This window comes from Megascapheus bottae, chromosome 33 (genome assembly GCF_031878675.1).
Source record: "Megascapheus bottae isolate mThoBot1 chromosome 33, mThoBot2.hap1, whole genome shotgun sequence".
NCBI lineage: Eukaryota > Metazoa > Chordata > Mammalia > Rodentia > Geomyidae > Megascapheus > Megascapheus bottae.
In genome coordinates this window covers 9,550,838-9,571,754 of record NC_143541.1, presented here as the reverse complement: position 1 = coordinate 9,571,754, position 20,917 = coordinate 9,550,838, and the positions used below count along the sequence as shown (strand labels likewise).

The 20,917-nt window shown below is 61.8% G+C and overlaps 1 protein-coding gene across 1 annotated transcript in view; it reads right to left on the bottom strand.

Moving 5' to 3' along the window:
• The window catches only part of Eefsec (eukaryotic elongation factor, selenocysteine-tRNA specific), a 118,045-nt gene that overhangs the window by 16,140 nt on the left and 80,988 nt on the right, over positions 1-20,917 (bottom strand). Inside the window, exon 5 of the mRNA XM_090323883.1 lies at positions 3,735-4,373. Within this exon, the coding sequence (XP_090180009.1) occupies positions 3,735-4,373 (639 nt within the window). The remainder of the gene's footprint in view (positions 1-3,734; positions 4,374-20,917) is intronic.

The following is a 20,917-nucleotide window of genomic DNA, read 5'->3' as shown; positions in this document are numbered from 1 at the left end:
ACCGCGGCGGGGCAGGCATGCCTGCTGGCAAGGACTGGGGCAAGGCTGGGTCTTCAGTCATGAAGCTGTCATGGAGGGCCCCGGGCCCTCCCTGTTCTTCCTGGAAGAACAGAGATGGAGGACGCAGGCCCAGGTGTCACGGTGGCCCTGTGGCCCCGGGCAGGGCTTCTCCCCTCTGGATGGGAGGCGGGCCCACTGCTGGAAGCCTGGCCTTTGCCCCCCTGCCCTCAACTTAAATAGAGCAAACACCGCAAAGACAGCAGACGACCTGTCTCTCCCCATTTCATTAACTTGGGGCAACTTCAAAAAGCGCAGGGCTTTCACGCCCAGAGTTAGGTTTGGTGTTACACCAACAGAGGCTGAGGGCTCTGCGGGCCTGTGTATGTTCTCTCCGGCCCAGTGGGCAGCCAGGCCCTGTGGTCTGGCAGTGTGTGGCGTGGCCCAGTTCACTGACCTACATTAGCAAAATATTTTCGTAAGCGTGTGGGTGAGGTGAGGAGGGGCTGGCTGGTCAGGATGGAGTCCCAGCCTCTGTCAGTCTCCTCTCATGCCAGGGGACACGGCAGGAGTTGGTGGAGGGGGCACCTCCCTCGCCCAGCCCAGTGCCCGGCCCTGCGGGGTGGCAGCACGTGGCCAGGGCCGCTCCCACACGGGGCCTCCGCCTGTCGCTAGGCCACCGGCAAGCGCACGTCCACACGCGCCGCTGTCCTGCAGAGGGGGCTGAGGGTGGCGGGGGTCCCCGAGGGTCGGCAGGAGGGAGCGGCGACTCCGTGGCTGTGTCACTCCGTCGGCACGTGGTCAGCACGTGGCCGTGACCGCCCCTCAGCCATTGGTGGCCATGCTCGCGCTGCTCAGCAAAGCACGGGGGAGGCCTTGGTCCTCGTCACTCCCTAGTCAGGCAGTGACCGGCTGGCCCAGGGCACAGCGCAGCCTTGCAAGAACCTGGAGAGAACCCAGGCCATGGAGGAGACGGGTGCAGCAGCAAGGGGAAGGCTGCATCTCTGTGCAAGGAGGCGGCACCTCAGCTTCTCATCAACAGATGAGGCTGTGGGCCTGGGGGAGGGCTGCTGAACCAGCCCTGGGCTGCATGTCGGGGGGGGGAGGGGAGTGAATGGGAGCCAGGAGGAGACCCCACTGGCAAAGGTGGGGCTGAGGGCATGGCCCTCGGAGGGTCTGTGAGGAGCACAGGAATGCGGGGGAGATGCAGGGACAGAGCAGGGGCTGGAGGCCAGGTCCCAGGCCAGACGCCAAGGCCGGTGTGGTGGGCACTGGGTCCGAGGCCACCCTCCCCTGAGATCTCCCAGCTGTGCCCCACATAGGCTTGTGCCCCAAGGCTCACAGCCGCCACCTGTGGACCTGTGAAAACACTGCCTCAGGGCCGTGGGCAGCCAGGGTGAAGACCAGCACTGGCATCGCACACTCATGGGTTTCCCCGGAATGCGGGGACACCCACACCTCTGTGCTGGGGGGTCAGGAGATGATGGCTCTGCTTCCTTCTCTCCAGCCACAGCAGAGAGGCGACTGTGTGTGTGTGTGTGTGTGTGTGTGTGTGTGTGTGTGTGTGTGTGTGTGCGCACGCGCGTAAGAACAAGAGATACAAATGGGCTCATAGCCAAGTTACAATCTCTTGTGGCTGCAAGACCAGACACCCACCCACGGAAGGAGAGAACCTTCCACAACAGCTGGGGCTTCTCTGCAGGGTGTGTGGGGTGCCCTGGCGGCCTGCCCCCCGTGGGGACCTGCACCTCTTGCTTGGATGGCCTGTGGCCCGAGGAGCAGTCGCTGGCCGGGCTCTCATGTAAACATGCCAGGTGTCCCTGTCCCCAGCCCTGTGCAGGCACATAATTAGGCCATCACGCGGGCCTCTCTCTTAGGGCTTGGGAACTGTCCAAGTTCTAACTCAGACTGGAGAAGTGGCACCAAGGCTGGCAGGCTGACCATGAAACAGTGCCCAGAACCTCTGAGCCTGCACACTGCCTGTGGTCGGGGCCTGGCCCCGAGGGAGTGGGCTATATGTCACGCCGTGAGTGACGGGCTCGGGCCTGGGACGCTGCCCGCGCCTCTAGCTTCACGAGCACGTGGGCTTGCAGGGCCGTCTGAACCAGGCCTCACCAATTCACGCCCCCCCACTACATCTTTCATGTCAACCCTTTCTCTGCAGCCGCCACTGGAAGCTCACAGGAAAGCAGCCGGTAACAGGGGGCTCACATGGCAGTGGCCCTCTTGGGGGAGGAGAGAGACCTGAGTTTAGAGCCCACGACAGGCCAGGCACTGCTCCTGTACAGCCGCTTCTCCGCCCACCACAGCACTCCTGAGGAGGTGACAGGGTCCCGAGTGGGTCTTATCTGTGCCATGCCAGCTGCACCAGCACTGGTCCAGTCAGCTCATCCCGTACCACGCCACCCAGGGTGGCACCAGAGCAGAGTGACCCTGGGGGCAAACCATGTTCCGGCCACCACGGACTGGACCAGGCCAAGTCGTAGAGTGCTGGCTTTGAGTACCAAAAACTCAGGAGTAGCGACTGGGCCCTGAGTTCAAGCCCTAGGACCAGCACAAAAACAGATGGCAACAAAACAAAGACAAATGATAGATGCAGCTTGTAAAGACGCGCCGTGAGAGCTGAATGCCTAGTGACGAAGGGCTGGGGGCGCGGGGAGGCCAGTCCTGGGCTTGGGGCAGGAGCCGGGGCCGGGCTGGGACGCCCATGCCCTCTCCCTCCCCCCCAGGCCCGGCTCAGGCCCCCACTCATCTGCAGCCTCAGGAGGCTGCGAGCCCTTGGCTGCTCAGGGGAAGCTGTGTAGATCAGGATCCAATCCTATGCCAATCCCATGCCAGGGCCAGCCCCCGGCTCTGCCTCTCCCCAGAGGAGTCCGCACCCAGGTCAGCACAGCTCAGGCTCCCCCTGACCCCGGGGGTGTCTGCTGGCTCCTGGAAGCTGCCCACTTCTCACGGGAAGGGGCTCTGCCTGGCCACGGTGGGGCCTGACGGGAGCAGATGCACCAGGAGCCACCCACAAAGGCCGTCGTTTCCCCCAGACACTAGACAGCAATGGCAGTCTGTGGTGCTAGTAAGTCAGGCTGGATGGACGAGTGACACATGCTGTATCACCTTCGTCCGGATGGCATCTCGGGCAGGTCACGGCCCCTCTCCAAGGTCTGGGGTGAGCGCAAGAGGGGAAGGAGACAGGACTGGAGCTCCAGGAAGCTTTGTGGGTCACGGGGTGGGGGGGGAAGGGTCAGAGAACCCTGAGGACCTGGAGTGGATGTGGAAACAAACCAAAGCTTCTCCTCTCAGAGGGTGCTAGGAGCTGGGGCCAAGGCCAGGACAGGGCATGGATGGGCTTTAAGCCCTGGCAGACCCTGCTCAGGCTGCTGGATGTCTGTACCCGCTCTTCCCAGGACCATCTGTACCCACTGGGGAGGCACAGGGGCCGGCTGGAGGCCAGGCAGCCCGACTTCCGACGGCCCTTGCTGCAGAGGGCTTCCGCGGCGCCCAGTCCAGAGGCAGGCTAGACCCTAGACCGGCGCCCTGGCCACCGTGGGCCTTCTGTCTCCTTCCCCCTTGTGCTTGCCTGCTCCTCTGCCTCCACCCTGCATGCGCAGCCGGCCCGTGGCCTGGGCTCTGCTCTCCAGGGCTCGGGTGCTTGGCACCGGCTGTGCATGGGGGCCGTTCCTGCCATGGAGGGTGGAGGGCAGGGGGGGGGGGGGCCTGGCCCTGCGGGCGGCCATGCTCACCCGGTCCACCACGCCGTGCTTGTGCTTCATCTTGTACACCTTCAGCGTGGGCAGGAAGGTCTCCGCGTAGTTCTTGTCCTCCAGCCCGTGGAGCAGGACGCCGTGGAAGGCCAGCCGGCAGGAATTCGTGTGGATGTCGGCATCCAGCCGGGAGCCAATCACCAGGCACAGCTGTGGGCAGGTGACGGGCTTCTCAAACTCCACCAGCGCCCACTGCTGCCGCGGGCACTGCCCCGCCGCGCCAGCCTGCGGGCCGTCCGCCGCGGCGGGGGCCGCGTCCTTGCTCAGGTACTGCTCCTGGAAGAGGTACTCCCGGGACAAGTCGAAGGAGTCCAGCACGGGCTCCCGGTCGAAGCCGTCGGGGGCCGGGCTGAAGAAGAGCAGGCGGCCCATGACCGTCTCGTGGCCCACGGAGATGTGGAACTTGGCCTTGGTGTGCAGCGGCCCCCGGAAGTAGGGGATCTTCTCCACCGAGACCAGGGCGGCGTGCAGGGTCCGCAGCGAGCCGGGCGTGCACACCAGCCCTCGCTCCAGCGCCTTGGGGTCAAACTGGGTCACGCAGAGGCCCAGGCGGTCGCCCTGCGCGGCCTCGGTGACCGGCGTGTGGAACATCTGCATGGACTTCACCTTCCTCACCACCTGCCGGAGAGGAGACCGCGTTGAGCCGGCCACACGGCCTGGGCCCGCGCCCCCACCACCCCCGCCTGGGCCTCGCCCCCACCACCCCCGCCTGCGCCCCAGGCTCCAGCTCCACCCCAGACTCCAGCTCCAGTTCTGCCCCAGACTCCAGCTCCAGCTCCACCCCCAGGCTCCAGCTCCAGCTCCACCCCAGGCTCCAGCTCCAGCTCCACCCCCAGGCTCCAGCTCCAGCTCCACCCCAGGCTCCAGCTCCAGCTCCACCCCCAGGCTCCAGCTCCAGCTCCACCCCAGGCTCCAGCTCCAGCTCCACCCCAGACTCCAGCTCCAGCTCCACCCCAGACTCCAGCTCCGCCCCCGACTCCAGCTCCAGCTCCACCCCAGACTCCAGCTCCAGCTCCACCCCCAGGCTCCAGCTCCAGCTCCACCCCAGGCTCCAGCTCCAGCTCCACCCCAGACTCCAGCTCCAGCTCCACCCCAGACTCCAGCTCCGCCCCCGACTCCAGCTCCAGCTCCACCCCAGACTCCAGCTCCAGCTCCACCCCAGACTCCAGCTCCAGCTCCGCCCCCGACTCCAGCTCCAGTTCTGCCCCAGACTCCAGCTCCAGCTCCACCCCCAGGCTCCAGCTCCAGCTCCACCCCAGGCTCCAGCTCCAGCTCCACCCCCAGGCTCCAGCTCCAGCTCCACCCCAGGCTCCAGCTCCAGCTCCACCCCAGACTCCAGCTCCAGCTCCACCCCAGACTCCAGCTCCGCCCCCGACTCCAGCTCCAGCTCCACCCCAGGCTCCAGCTCCACCCCAGACTCCAGCTCCAGCTCCACCCCAGACTCCAGCTCCAGCTCCACCCCCAGGCTCCAGCTCCAGCTCCACCCCAGACTCCAGCTCCAGCACCACCCCAGACTCCAGCTCCACCCCCAGGCTCCAGCTCCACCCCAGACTCCAGCTCCACCCCCAGGCTCCAGCTCCAGCTCCACCCCAGACTCCAGCTCCACCCCCAGGCTCCAGCTCCAGCTCCACCCCAGACTCCAGCTCCACTCCACACTCAAGCTCCAGCTCCACCCCAGACTCCAGCTCCAGCTCCACCCCAGGCTCCAGCTCCACCCCAGACTCCAGCTCCACCCCAGACTCCAGCTCCACCCCAGGCTCCAGCTCCAGCTCCACCCCAGGCTCCAGCTCCACCCCAGGCTCCAGCTCCAGCTCCACCCCAGGCTCCAGCTCCGCCCCAGACTCCAGCTCCAGCTCCACCCCAGGCTCCAGCTCCGCCCCAGACTCCAGCTCCAGCTCCGCCCCAGACTTCAGCTCCAGCTCCACCCCAGGCTCCAGCTCCGCCCCAGACTCCAGCTCCAGCTCCACCCCAGGCTCCAGCTCCGCCCCAGACTCCAGCTCCAGCTCCACCCCAGACTGCAGCTCCAGCTCCACCCCAGGCTCCAGCTCCGCCCCAGACTCCAGCTCCAGCTCCACCTCAGGCTCCAGCTCCGCCCCAGACTCCAGCTCCAGCTCCACCTCAGGCTCCAGCTCCGCCCCAGACTCCAGCTCCAGCTCCACCCCAGACTCCAGCTCCGCCCCAGACTCCAGCTCCAGCTCCACCCCAGACTCCAGCTCCAGCTCCACCCCAGGCTCCAGCTCCGCCCCAGACTCCAGCTCCAGCTCCACCTCAGGCTCCAGCTCCGCCCCAGACTCCAGCTCCAGCTCTGCCCCAGACTCCAGCTCCAGCTCCACCCCAGACTCCAGCTCCAGCTCCACCCCAGGCTCCAGCTCCACCTCAGGCTCCAGCTCCAGCTCCACCTCAGGCTCCAGCTCCGCCCCAGACTCCAGCTCCAGCTCCGCCCCAGACTCCAGCTCCAGCTCCACCCCAGGCTCCAGCTCCGCCCCCGACTCCAGCTCCAGTTCTGCCCCAGGCTCCAGCTCCAGCTCCACCCCAGACTCCAGCTCCAGCTCCACCTCAGGCTCCAGCTCCAGCTCCACCTCAGGCTCCAGCTCCGCCCCAGACTCCAGCTCCAGCTCCACCCCAGACTCCAGCTCCAGCTCCACCTCAGGCTCCAGCTCTGCCCCAGACTCCAGCTCCAGCTCCACCCCAGGCTCCAGCTCCGCCCCCGACTCCAGCTCCAGTTCTGCCCCAGGCTCCAGCTCTGCCCACCCTCTTCTCCCCGTGCACCAGTCATGCTGGTGCTCTCAGTCCTCAGCTTAGGCTTGTAGTCCAGCCCTGGCCCCCAGCATGGCCCGTCAGCTGACCCCGCTGCCCTGTGCAGCCCTGGTCCAGGCACTAGGGGCAGGCACGGCAGCTCACCCCGCTGGCCATCTCCAGACCCACCTCACTTCAGAATCACCAGGCTGAAGCTCTGCCATGGCACGGCTGTTTTGCTCACTCCACCACTCCCCCTCCTAGAGCCTCTGCGTGCTAGGTTCTAGTCCAGGGAAAGGGAGGACTGTTCCTTGTTGCTTCCCACCCACGAGGAACCAGTACAGGGCACATACACATTACACGTCTGCACACGGACAACATAACACAGCTCTACACCGTATGCAGCAGATGCCCTGACCAACAGCAGCGAGAGGGACAGCAAGGCCGCGGTGGGTGGGCTCGAGCTTGTGCCGAGCTGGTGCCTGCTGGGCGCAGGCTCTGCAAGCCAGCCCTCCAGGCTGCGGGCACGGAAGGAGCAGTGCGTGAGGATGGGAGCACCGAGTTCTCAGAGAGGCACAGGAAGGGCAATGCCTGGAAAGACTGAAGCAGAGACTGACACCGGAGCAAGGTCAGGCCTGGGCGCCATGCAGCCGTGTGGGCCGCCCAGGGTTTAGGCAAAGGATAACCTGATCTTATCAGCTTCTGAAAGGCAACACTGGCTCCTGCCCCTCCAGCCCTGCTCCCGCCCTCGGAGGTCAGCGAAGGAGGAATGTCCCCAGAAAGTGTGCAAGAGATGCAGGACACCCAGTAGTGCTCCATCCGGGGTGAAGCGTGGTCACCTCCAGCCTCTGCATGACGGGGCAGGGGATATGTGCCACGCTTCAGAAACCCCCACCCCGCCCGTCGACAGCCAGCCAAGAGAAGGCCGCCCCCCCGCTGCAGGGCCTCCCTCAGCCCTGGCTCACCAGGGCTTGTTTAGAGACCATTAACCACCTACCTCCAGGGTCAGGGGTCAGAGAAAGTGAGAGGCCCGGTGTCAAGAGCCACAGCCAAGATCAATCAGCCAGAAACATTCAACAGCTCCGAAGCAGACCCCAGCCAGCCATGGCAAGGGAGGTTTCCCCAGTGTGACGTGTGACGCAGAAGGGGATCCAGTCTTAACCTGGAACACCAGCAGCTGCCCATGGTGCAGGCCCCTTGCAGGGGCAGGGTGGGGGAGCCCCGCCCTCTGCCCCCCTGCTCTCTCCCTGGGGCAGCACCCAGCCCTGTGGGGCAAGTCCTTCCCCGCCCTTCTACCTCCCACCCCACGGCTCCCAGCAAAACGGGATGCAGCCGTGTCCCCAGCCACCCTCTCCTGGAAAGGGGCCCCGGACCAGGTCCTCACAGTGTAGCTCTGCCTCTGCCCTCAGCAGCTGCTCTACACACACACAGACACACACACAGACACACACACAGACACACACACAGACACACACACAGACACACACACAGAGACACACAGACACACAGACACACAGACACACACACACACACACTGTGTCTTAGAGTGGCTGCGGCCTCTCAGGGCAGCCCCAGGCTCCGTGCACTTGGAGCCTCAGCAGCATCAGACGCCAACACCCATGTGCTCATTCCACGGCCAGCCTCGCCGCTGCCCGGCGCAGGGAGGCTGGGTGGAGGTGCCCGGGGCCCTCGCTGGGACACGGGAGCCTGACCCAGGCAGCCTCTGAGCTCAGCCTTCCAGCAGCGCCCCAGCTCTCCGTCTTGGATGATTCCCAATGCCACTCAGGGGCATGGGAGGGGGAAGAGACAAATCACTACCAACTGTGGCTTTAAGGGCCCAGACAAGAGGTCGTGAAGCAGATAAAGACAAAAACAGGGTGGTGTGGTCCTCCTGGCACAGACAGCCTCCGTGCCACCGGCTGACACGGCCCTGAGGGCACCGAAAACAGACTGATCAGAGCTCCAGCAATGGAGCGCACGGGTCACTGCCAGCCGAAGAGAAACTGGTATTCCTTCCTGCCCCCATGTTGTAGGCAACACCAAGACTCTCCATCAGTCCACGGCTCACCACTCCCCCCAGACCCACCCAGTGTCTGCTTCCCCATTTCCCTCTCCGTGTGCAGGCCCAGGGGAAGTGAGGAGCCAAGGATGGGGCCGCAGGCTGCACAAGGTCCCTGCTCTCCATGGCCCGTGGGCACACACGGCGGAGGGCAGTCCTAGGCGACCATGAGAGAAGAGGCTGAGGTCTACGACGGCTTGCAGGGCCCGGATTCTTGGAGCTGAGCAGTCAGGTGTGTGTGTGTGTGTGTGGTGTGAGTGTGTATGTGTGTGTGTGGTGTGTGTGTGTATGTGTGTGGTCTGTGTGTGTATGTGTGTGGTGTGTGTGTGTGTGCACACGCACACGAGCATGCACGCTGCCACGGCTGCCCCCTGAGCAGGACTCAGAGGAGGCCAGTCCCTGGCTCTCCTCTGCCACCGTCCTCCCCTCTCTGCTGCACGGGGCACTTCAGGGAAGGGAGGAGCAGACACGGGGTGGGGGAGGAATGTGTCAAGCAAACACCCATCCTCAAAACGCAAGGCGGTGCTTGCTAAGCAGTTTGGCTCTTTCTGATGAACAAAAAAGCTTCGCCACCATCTGGGTCACTTGTTCTCCATAAAACCCCTTCAAGGCAGGTTGATATTTTTACATCCAATTTTATGGATGAAGACACAGACTTCTGACGTCTCAAGGTCACAAAGAAAAACAGATTGAGAGTCGAGAGTTGGGGCAGTAACTGCAGGCACTGCCTGGCACTGGTCTGGAAGCCGAGGTAACCTCACTCCGGCACAGGAGCCGGTGCAGCCTGGTTCCCGGTCCCGGCACGGGCCTGCAGGTGGCTGTGGATTCTGAGTGACAGGAGATCAGGCAGTGTGAAGGCCACATGGCCTGACCCCAAAAGGGCCTCCAGGTGGGTGGGTGGCTTCCCTACAGATGTCAGGGCGAGCAGAGAGAGCCTTCTCCGGGTGAGGAAGTGGACCTAGAGGGGGCAGCCGACATGGAGGGGGACGTGGACGGGGAGGGGACGTGGGCGTGGAGGGGACGTGGACGGGGAGGGGAAGTGGACGTGGAGACCAGGGTGGGGCAGGTGGTGCTCCCAGACCTGCTCTGCTCCACAGCCCAGGTCTTTTTCTGTCCACTGTGTGGCCAGCCTTCTCCTGGAAGCACAGACAGCACCCCAGCCTAGCTTCCCACCTAGAACCTTAGCCCAGCGCTGGACACAGGGTGGACTCTAGGGAAGAGGTGGCCGGCGCCTGCCCCAGCCTCTCATGCCTGGCCTGGCCCTCAGGCCTGGAGGGCCCTCTGAGGACTGTAGACCCTGCTGGGCTCATCCCGTCCTCCAGCGGGGGCTTTCGGAGGGCCGTGGCTGGCGGGGGGCTGCTGTGGTCCTCTCTGTGGGGCCCCTGGTGGCCCTGGGGGCAAGGGTGCTTTCGTCACGGGACCCACTCAGAAGGCAAAGAAAAAGAAGACGTGGTGCCCACAAGGCAGACAGGATTCCACTCAATCCTCACGGACCAGGAACAGAGGCCCACAGAGGCCGGCCACCTGCGTGGTGCCCTGGCCACTCGGGCTCTGGGCTCAGGCTCCTCCCTGTCCCAGCCTGTGCCCCGCACAGCCTCCGGCAGCGGGCAGCAGAGGAGCAGCGGCTCTGCCTTCACCGGGTCAGCAGATGCTCACGGGGGCGGCGGGGCCTGCACTGCCCTCTGGGCGGCATGCAGAGGTCTGTAACGGCCCGGCTCTAATGAGATTGGACCTCTGTAACCCACTTTCATTCCATTAATGGCCTGGGAGCTCCTGGCTGTGCCAAAGGCCTGGGCTGGGACCCTTGCAACTTCATCATTACTTAATAAAATGTAAATCGGAGAGGAAAAAAGAGACGCACAAGGTTTGACACTAATAAGCTTACAGCAGGATCAGTTACTTCAATTCAAAGAGGTTCAGGCTGGAGAGGGGAAAATGAAATAAGCTTTTAAAGATCAGTCTAGGTTTGGCTCCATCAGACCTAACCAATTTTGTTTAATAAGGTTTCAATTTGGCTGCTCTTATCCCGCCCTCTTCTTCAGGCTAGGCTGCGTACAGATAAGACATTTTCGGCTGCTTAATGCATTTAATCGCGTCTCACACATAAAAGTCAAACCCAGGGCTCTGTGAGGACAGCACCCGGGGCCGGGGAGAGCCAGACCCCAGCTCCCAGCACCAAAACGCCAACACACACGCCAAGTCACCCTCGGGGACTTGGTCCCACGCACTTTCTTCAGCAAAACTGAAGGCAGGCAGAACCAAATGGTAGAACAGACGCCAGGCCCACGCTCAGAGCTGGGACCCGCTCCTCCTCCTGTCCACGTGTGTGTCCCCTCAACACACAGTGTCCCAGGCAGGAATAACGCAGGCGAGGATTGTTACTATGTATTATTTTGTAATGCTGTCTAGTATTTCTTTATACGAAAGCTCCATCATTTACTCATGACGTTATCAACAGATACTGTAAACCACACCCCGTGCCCGCGGGCCTCCACGGCACACACACAGCACGGCCTCTGGGTGTAGGTCACTGGTGAGAGCCGTTTTCAGTTTCACCAGGTCTTACTTCCACTCGGCAATGGGCATTTATGCTCCCAGTGCAAGGAGGGGCCAGGCCTCCACACTAGCCGGGGACGTGGCCTGGCTAATGTCCGCCGTGTGGTAGGTGAGCCAAAGCCATGTCCTTTCTGAGACTCACGGAGCCCTGAGGCTTCGAGCATGTCCCGTTCTCACCACCTCCCTCAAGCTAGGAGGCCAGCAAATGCCCCTTGGGCTCCTGGAAAAGGCAGAGCCAGGAGAAGGTGGCCTGCCCCAGGCAGGTGAGTTCTGGACAGGGCTCCCCACTTGGCTTTACCTGTCCACAAAACAGGAAGCATCACAGGGCCTCCCGTGGGCGGACTTTGTCACCCACACCATCGCCCAGCCAGGAGGTGGCAGAACTGCAGCAGAGACCAGACCACGGTGATAGCAGCCAAGCTCTGAACAAGACACAGGAATGTGGCTGACCCCTGGGCACTGCCCCACGGGGTCGCTGGCCAGCACTGGCCCCTCGTCACTGCCCCATGCTGGGCTCAGATGAAGGGGGACCCTGGCTGGGAAGAGGTGAAGTACAGGAGAGAAAAAGGCTGGGGTTGGTGCCAGAGCCAGGGGCAGCAGGCTCCACCCGCAGCCTGTCTGCATCTTGGTTGATGAGGGATGTTCCTGCCCACAGCAAGGCAGGTAGGTCTGGGCAACCCACAGCGAGCCCTCTGCGGCCTTCCTCTTGGCACTGGGCAGCCCTGGGCCTCGCTGGTACTGCAGCCTCCAGGGAGCAGGGTCCACCCGGGGTGCCGGCACCCACACAGTCCGTCTCCCTCCAGACAGAACCGGGCCAGCAGAGCCATCAGAAGCCAGCGCAGGCCACTGCCGGGGGAGCGGGGCCTCCCCCGAGGCTTGCACACCCTCCCGGCGCAGCCACCAGCACAGCGGAACGGAGCCTGGCCAGGCTCCCGGGTGATGCCTGGAGACCCTGGCTAGGGCAGTGCCCCCCCTCTGCCAGTCCATCCGCATGTGTGAGATTACGTTGAGCATGAGATGACCACCACTGCATTTCATAAACGTTGTTTGATAGATCTGAAGCTAAGTTGGCTGGCTCCTCGGGAGGCCGAGACCCGGGGGGCGGGGGACTGCCGGCAGAGCAGGGAAACCTTCTTCTCAACTGTGCCTACCAGGAGAAGCCCAGCCCCACACAGCAGAGAGAAAGGCCCCCAGAGGCCCCGCTGGCAGATGCCATGCGTCCCTGCGGCCTCCTTGCAGCAGGAGAGGGTCGCTCCACTCCAGAGGACTTTCCAAGCTTAATGGTGTAAGCTCTGCACAGCTGTTTGGGGTAGGGCAATGTGAGTCATGTTCTATCGAAAATAAAAACTGGACCATGAATATACACGATCCCAGGTGAGGCCTCCAGCCTCAGACGCTAATGGAGCCCCCTGGTTCGCTGAGGCATGAATATTTACCGGCCCCCGGCCTTGCAGCTCTTGATCTGGGTTCAATTTCGCAAATTAAAATGAGAGCTGTATGGATAGAGAGATTACAGGAGGCCACTGTCCCCAGCAAGGCACAGGCCTGGCCTGGCCCCGTGGGGCACTGAGAAGGGGACAAGGCACGGGGAGGAGTTGGGGAACTGCAGGACTAAACAGAATTTAGTGCAGAGATGTGCAGCAGGCAGAAGGCAGGAAGCTTTACACACCCGCGATCTCCCTGCCCGACGTGCGGACAGTTTGCGTGGCCTCGTGGACTCTGGGTTAGGGTGCTGCCAGGACTGCGTCTGAGCCTTGTGGCCTCAACCTTCTCCTCCATAGCAGGCGTAACCATGGCTGACCCCTCTGGACAGGAGAACATGGCAGGCGATGTGCACTGCCCCCGGCCTCGTCTGAGTACCTGACACGTGCTATGGGGCAACACCCCGGAGGGCTGGGGGAGGGGGAGACCCCACGGAAAGGACCGGATGGCCTGGTGCCCTCTGCCGGTGGGTGACACTGTGGGTGGGAGCCAGCAGGCTGGCGGGACCTACCAAGACCCACGAGCCACAAGCCAGGGGCAGTGCAGGCGTAGAATTCCTGTCTGGACAGGAGAAGGGGCAGATGGTGGCCGCCCATGTTCTGTCCTGACAAGAGCGGAGAAGAAATCCAGGCACTGAGCAGGGATGGCCGAGGGTCGCCAGGCTCTAGAAAGCTCAGGTCCACCCCACGAGACGCCGAGGACAGACAGCGGCCTCATCTGCAGCTGGCAGTACCCGGGCCCCAGCAAACAGGGCTGAACTGCAGCCAGCTGGCCAGGGACGTCTGCCGCGTGTGAGCAGCCCTGAGTCCGGCCCGGCCGAGGCCCCCTGTGCGTGCGTGTCCACCCGGGCCTCACCTGCGCTGTGCACTGGGGCGTCAGGTGTGACAGACCCGACCCCAGGGGAGCCCCCGGACCCCGCCGGCTGGTCCGTGGCACAGGTGGGGGGCTCAGCTCGAGGCGGAGCTGGCGCCTGAGGAGCAGCCGGGCTCTGCCAGCAGAGAACCCGGGAGGAGGGCAGGGGCGCGGTGCTGCCTGCCAGCCCGGGGGGAACGGGCAGGCTGGGGGCAGAGGAGGTCTATGGAGGGGACACCTGGGGAGGCCCCCCCAGGGCTGGCCAGGGAGGTGCTGGAGGACGAGGTCCCAGGGCCACAAGACTCCCCACAAGGTGAGCGAAGGCCGTGCCACCCCCAGGGGGCCCCTGCGGAGGACGAGTGAGGGAAGAGAAGGCGCACAGGCAGGTCAAGGCCTGCTCCCGGCCCACCGGGGCCACGGCGGCCCCTGGCAGATGCTGAAGGACAGAGGGGCAGCAGCCACGCGGAGGGGGCCAGGCCCTTGGCCCAGGGGCCCTGGGGTCCTGTCCAGCCGCTGGTGAGTGCGGGCCTGGTCTTCACGCCCCGTGTCGTGTCCACGGGGCCTGTGCGTGCTCGGGAGGCCTGCGACAAAGGCCCCGCTGCCCTGAGCCCAGCTCCGCCCGGCGCAGTGGCTTCTCTTCTCCTTTCTGCTTCTTCAAGGCCCCAGATGTGTTCTTGCACATCAAAAGGGAACAACTTATAAAGTTAAACTAAATCAAGGGCTTTTGTTCTGAGGCATCGTTGCTGAACTAATTATTCCTGTATGTTGTTTAATGAAATAGTGGTGCCATATATTAAACCAGTTAACAGGATGAGCACATGAGTTACAAGGAAGGTCGGGGCTGGGATTATAAATTTAACTTTTTCTTAGGAAGAGATGAAACAAACCACTCAACTCCCCATGGTCGTAGATCACGGGGGAGAATGACGGCACGGCAGCGCTCAGGGAGGCCCCGTGCAGGATGCTGGCGGCACAGGCACCGGGCCCCCCGCTGGCTCACCGCCCTGGCCTTCTGCACCGAGCCCGCAGCGCGCCAGGCTCCTCAGCCTCGAAAGCCCTCCGACCCCGGCCCTGCAGACGCAAGTCACGGCCGGGCCAGGGACTCACAAAGACACCACGTCCCAGGGTCCTGCTGGGCCGAAGCCCACGGCGGGAAGGAGAGGGTGGAGCGCAGGCGTCACCTGCCAAGAGCTGTCACATGGCCCCATGGACAACGCACATGTCTGCGAGGACGCAACACACGCCCATGCCTTCTGGGAGAGGAATTAGAAGGCGACAGTACACCACGTTTTCAAGAAGCACGTATTTCTATTAAACGTGAACAAGGAAGCATCAGACTGTAACTAAATCGCGAACTAAACAGCACACCTCTAAGCCAGAGGCTGTAAGAGCAGAGGTGGTCAAGCGCCGACTCCAGAATCTCCTGCAGGAGCCTGTGCCACAGAGGGCCTGCGGCAGGCGCCGCCTGCCACACGTGGTCAGCGCCAAGGCGCCACCGGCAGAGTGGGGCGGAGCAGAAGGCCCGGCCGCACACCTCCCAGCTCCCAGAGGGGGGAAGGCACCGCTGAGGACCCGGGGCAACTTCAAATCCAATGTGACGGGGCCCAGGGCGGGGCGGGGCAGAGTGAGCTGGATGTCCAGGGCAGAGCCTCTGGGCAGGAGGTGTCAGCAAGCTGCAATCACTACGTAATGTTTTGTTTTGTTTTAATGCTGGTGGCCATGGGGCTTGAACTCAGGACCAGAGCTCTGTCCCTGAGCTCTATCTATCACTCAAGGCCAGCGCTCCACGACTGGCTGACTGGACAGAGTCTCATGGAATGCCCTGTCCAGGCTTTCACTATGATCCTCAGACCTCAGCCTCCTCAATGGCAGGTGCGAGCCACCTGTGCCTGGCTCCACGTGGAATCTCTTAATCTGGACCTTTTCTAATCAAATCAGAGTGAAAACCACCATGGACGTCAGAACGGGCGTTCTCACTGGCGCCTCGTGCCAACATGGAAACAGAGCTGTGCCGTGCCGACAGGGATCCCGGTGAGCAGGGACTGTGGGGGGCTGGCTGGCCCAAATCCATTTCCAGGCAGCAGCGATGCCAGGTTTCCAGAGCAGCTCTTCACCTCCGAGACACGAGAGGCTGCAGCCTCATTTTCAGACACGCTGCTCGAGTGACAGGGCTGGACCTGCACCTCCACTCAGAAGCAGCCCACGGCCACTGCACGGCCCGGGGAACTCACATCAGATTCATGATGTGCCAGCACTCAGCACAGTGGTCCTCGCAACAATGCTGGGGCACAGAAGAATGCTGCAGACCCAGGGTCGTGCTGCAGGCCTCAGGTGCATGGCCGGCTGGCACACACACACATACACACACACACAGACAGGGCAGCCTGGAGACCCCGCCAGGGCACACCCCGCCACCGCACAGGCAGCGTGCCCAGGAGAGCCATCTCCAGAACAACACAGCCTCTACGCGCTGAGGTGAGAACAGGGACGGCGAGGGGAAGCCCAAGTGCTGACCAGGGCGCCACGCCCGCCACGGCACTGGCCCTTGGTACCATGCCTGCTGCAAACGTTCTGACCTGCAGTGCTGCCCTGTGGCACGCCGCCCGCCGCGGTGCTGGCTCAGGACCAGGCCTGCCGCGTGAGGCAGGTCAGCCGTCTCAGGACACGCAGGTTGGGGTGCACGCCTGCTGTCGCAATGGTGGCCGGGTCCTCTCTCAGCTGCTCCTCACCCGCTCCGACGCTCCCTTTCTCAAGAGCGCCCTGTCAGACCCAGGGCGAAGGCACACTGTCTGGGGAGCGCCCTGGGGACGACCCTGGGAGGCCTGGCGACACAGGGAAGGGGCCTCCACGGCACCCAGTGTGTGCAAGTGGACGGCTCTGCTGAGGGGAGAGCCCGCTGAGCGCCTGGCCACCGTGAGGGGGAAGCCTCGAGCTGGCCTCAGCGGGAGCCTGGGCGGAGAGGCTGCTGGCCCGGGAGCCCGGGCTGCCACGTGGGGCTGCAGGGCCGGCAAGGGCGTGGGCCTGGCAGTAAGAGGTGGAGTGGAGTCACGCCCGCGCTGGTCCTGGGAAAAGGGCCTCGAAGTCCATCTCGCCCACTCCCTCGGAGGCCCGGGGGCCGGGACTGAGGAGCGCCTACCACCGTGCAAAGCTGCGGAAGCTCTGCAGACTACACTACCCACACACGGAGGGTGGTGGGCAGACGTGGCCCAGGGCCAGAGCTGTCACCAGAAACCCACCACCCTCACGACCGCTTCGCTCAGAACCCAACATTTATTCTGTTGTTGTGGCTGGTTTTGTGCCTTTTTATCTAGGCCAGCCTTGGACTGTCATCCTCCTTCCTCTGCCACCTGGGTAGCTGAAACTGCAGGCACGGACCACCATTCCGCACTGTGTGTGGTGTGCTGCCTCGCGGGGGCTCGCGGGGGCTCCTTTAAAGGAAACGCGTGGCTTTGTCCAAGGCCTTCCGCACAGCAGGAGGCCCCGCGCCCTCCACTGTGCCGGCCTGCAGCCCAGCGCCACGGCAGGTTGGTGAGCCACAATTAAGATGTAAGAACAATTTTTTTTCTATTGTGTTTAAGTGAGAAAGAAAAGAACAAAAAGGCAAAGAACACAATGCACAAAAAAAGCCAGGAGGCCAGAATGTATGCTGCCAAGCTTTCCAGTCGACTTGCCACCTGTGCCTGGGGTACCAGGTGTAAACACCGGCCTGCCGCAGACTGGTCACAGGGTATAAGCTCCGGCCTGCTGTGGACAGAGAGAGGCTGGGAAGCGAGGCTGTGCTGTACACACTCAATAGAGCAGATCACTAGAAGCAGAAGGCTGTGTGCACATGCACGCACACACATACACACACATGCACATGCACATGCATGTGCACACACATGTACACGCGCACACACACCGCACACGCACACACCTGAGAAGTCAGAACGCATGGTGAGGGCTGCAGCCCCAGGGTGTGAGCTGCAGGCTCAAAGCCCCGTTAGTGCCCTGGCCCAGTGACAGTGGGCTCAGAGTCACAAGATGCAGAAGGCAGCACAGGAGAGAAGAGTGCTGACCATGCCGCCCCCAGCTTTCAGTAAATGCACAATTCTGGTGATTTCCCAGCCTGGCAAAGAGGATCACACAGGAGCCTCTCCCTGTGGTCTCCCACAACCTCGAGGCGACAGTGTGACTCCAGCTCTCTTCCTGAGGAATGCAGACATGCCTGGTTCTTGACAAAGACCTAGCTGGGCACAAGGTGTGGGGCCGGGAAAGTCCCTCCTCTGGCCGCCCTCCGCTGCCTTCTCTGAGGGTGTCTACTTCAAATGGGCCAATGGATGCCAGCCAGAGCCCGGAAACAGTGGCATGAGAACAGGACCCCGGAAGGCACCCCAGCAGGCCATGCCTGTCAAGGTGGAGGGGACCCGGCAGGCTGAGGCTGGGAGGTGCACACGCCCTTCTGGGACGCCCTGCCTGCAGACAGAAGCCCCCGAGGGGCGAATCCCTGTCCCAGGGATCCCTCCCCCACCTCCAAGTGGAAACCTCCTCCATTTCTGTGTCTAATCTTTGCAGCAAAAACCAGAATGGCTAGCCGGGGGCCAGTGGCTCCCTTGTACAATCATGGTTACCCAGGAGGCTGAGATATGAGGAGATGGGTTCAAAGATAGCCTGGGCTGGAAAGGCCATAAGATTCTTATCTTCAACTGACGGGCAGGAAGCCAGCAGAGGGGTGTCTCAAGAAGTAAAGCATCCACTCTGAGGGAAAAAAACTAAGTGTGAGGTGAAGCCCCGGCTTAAGGGAGTAAATGCGTGCACACACACACACACACAAACACACACACACACACACACACACACACACACACACACACACACACACACACACACACACACACACGCTCGTCCAGCTCTCCCTTCCTCCATGAGAATGTGGAGGCCATGGATCTTCCCGGCAGTTACTTGCATGGCTCAGCAAACTGAAGGCCAGCCAGCCCCTGAGCTCCCTCCCCGGCCACCTCCAGTGGGGACCTCTCCACCCCAGCTCGCCCGCCCCACCCCTGCTCTCGAGGCTCTGCCTCTCCATCTCGGAGCACAGGCTCTCTCCAAGCCCTGGCCATGCTGGCAGGATGGGCCCAGGAGGCCGGGCAGGCCGAAGCCCCAAGGAAGGCCAGGCTGTCCTGGCTCAGAGGGCGAGCACGGGGCCACCAGCCCGCGGGGCCCGCAGCCTCACTCTCCGGTGGGACTCCCCGGAGCAGCTGCTCCGCCCCCCGAGCCGGGTGTGCCAGGGGACGAGCAGGAACAGGCAGGGCTGCAGCCAGAGTCCACTGTCAGGGGTGGAATGCAGCGGTGAGGCCAGCAGTGAGGTGAGGCCCTGGGCCACTCGCCTGCCCGCCTTGCCCCTGTGCCTGAAGGCCGTGGGGTGGGGGGGCGGGCTGGTCCTCCACGGCCAGCACTGGGTCTTGGTCCCAGGCAGCAGGGAGTCTGAACCGAGTGTCGATATTCTCCAGGTCTCTGGCTCCATCTGCTGTCTCTGCATGTCACGGTGTCCGGGCGGACGCCTTGAAAGGCAGGGTGGAAGGGCCCACGACGTCCAGGCCTCCGGGAGGACCAGCGGGAGGATACTGTCCGGGACGCTGCCTGCCCGACCTCCAGATGCTGCAGGCCGGGCGGACGAAGCGCAAAAGGAAACCCAGTTACTGGAGGTCCTGCTTGCCCTGACTCCCCACCAAGGCCACAGACCATTTGCCAAGGCGTCTGGGGTTCTGTCTGCAGTGGAAACCTGGGTAGGGGTTGCATTTCCTGCTGCTTGGCCAAGGACGACGTGAGCCCCGTGGCCTCGGAAGGCACCTTCCTCCCCTTAGAATACACGATGCCCACCAGTGCCGGCGCTGACAGCTGCGTAGGCCAGGTCTGCCTGCCCCCGCCACTCTACAGAAGGGGAGGCTGAGGTCGAGAGAGTTTAATAGTGTGGAAAAGGTACATTTTGTAAACAAGAATCACACCTAAAACAGAGACTCAGAAAGGTTTAAAGAAAAACAAAACAAAACACGATGATTACCAAAGAGAAAACTGCATTTCCAAACTGAAGCCTGGCCGTCTGACTTCTCAGCAGTCCGAGGAGGCACTGGTGATGGGAAGGCACAACAGGCTTCCTCGGCACGCTCGAGCCTGGGCAAGCGCAGGCTCCCAGCGCCGGCCGGGGCTGGCTGAGCCCCGCTCCCCACCCCAGAGAGCCTGCCTTAGAAGCTGGACAGGCACCGTCCCCCACAGCACAACAGAAACCAAGGAGAAAAGCCCAACAACTCCTGAGTCAAAGACTGACTCAAGAAAAGGTGTGGGTTGGGGAAGTCAGCTGCAGCAGGCGGCCCTGGAGCCGCGGGTGGGGACACAGAAGGTTCCAGACAGAACGCCGGAGCACAGAGCAAGGCCAACGAGAGACACACCAAAGAAAGCTGCAGTAAAACTGGCAAGATACATACAAAAAGGAGTTCTTAAAATCAGCAAGGCAAGCAGGGTGGGGTGGCTCACGCCTCTCATCCTAGCTACTCCGGAGGCTGAGATCTGAGGATCGCGGTTCAAAGCCAGCCCGGGCACAAGAGGACCTGAGACTCTTATCTCCAATTAACCTCTAGAAAATGGGAAGTGGGGCTGTGGCTCGAGAGTAGGATGAAAGCCTTGAGCTGAAGAGCTCAGGGACAGGGCCCAGGCCCCGAGTTCAAGCCCCATAGCCCACACACAAAAGAGAAAAAAATCAGTGAAATTAGAAATAAAAATAGAAAACATATGAAAAAAATGAAAAGAAAGTTATTTGTCAAACTCAAACCAATTTAAAAGTGTGACTTAATAGATCATTTCTAGGAAAATGCAACCAAAATTGTCCCTAGCAAAGACTAAATTAAAAAGGCCAATAAAGAAAGAGTTTAAGTTACTCCCCACAGAGCAGTGGTGCAGGGTTCCTGTCTTCGAAGGAAAGGAAATCTCCTCTAGCTGTCTACATAGAACGATGAAGAAGCTGCCCAGGTCTTTCTGGAAAGCTTCCCATGTTTATATAAAACTTGACATGACAAAAGGCGAACTGCACATTTCAGTTACAAATCTCAATGTAAAAATCTTAACCAGAACATAAATATAGTTCGGTGGAACATGAAAAGAATAATAGAAGTAAGGAGGATACACTCTGGAACATAATACCAAAAACCTAATAACATAATTCAGCATATTAACAGATCAAAGGATAAATTCTGAGCATAAATAAAAAGAACAAAAATAAAGGACAAAAAGCATAAATCACCCCTGAAGTTGCCATAAAGGCTTCTGGCAAAATTCAACAGCAACTCCTGACCAAAAAAGAATGAATCTGAGAAAAAGTTGAGACCAAAAGTTGGTACTTTGCTTAACGATAAAACAGCCATCTTCTCCTTAAAATCGTAAGTAATAAAATGCCCACCATTTCCTATTGCTGCACAATAACAAAGAAATGCAATAAGACAAGAGA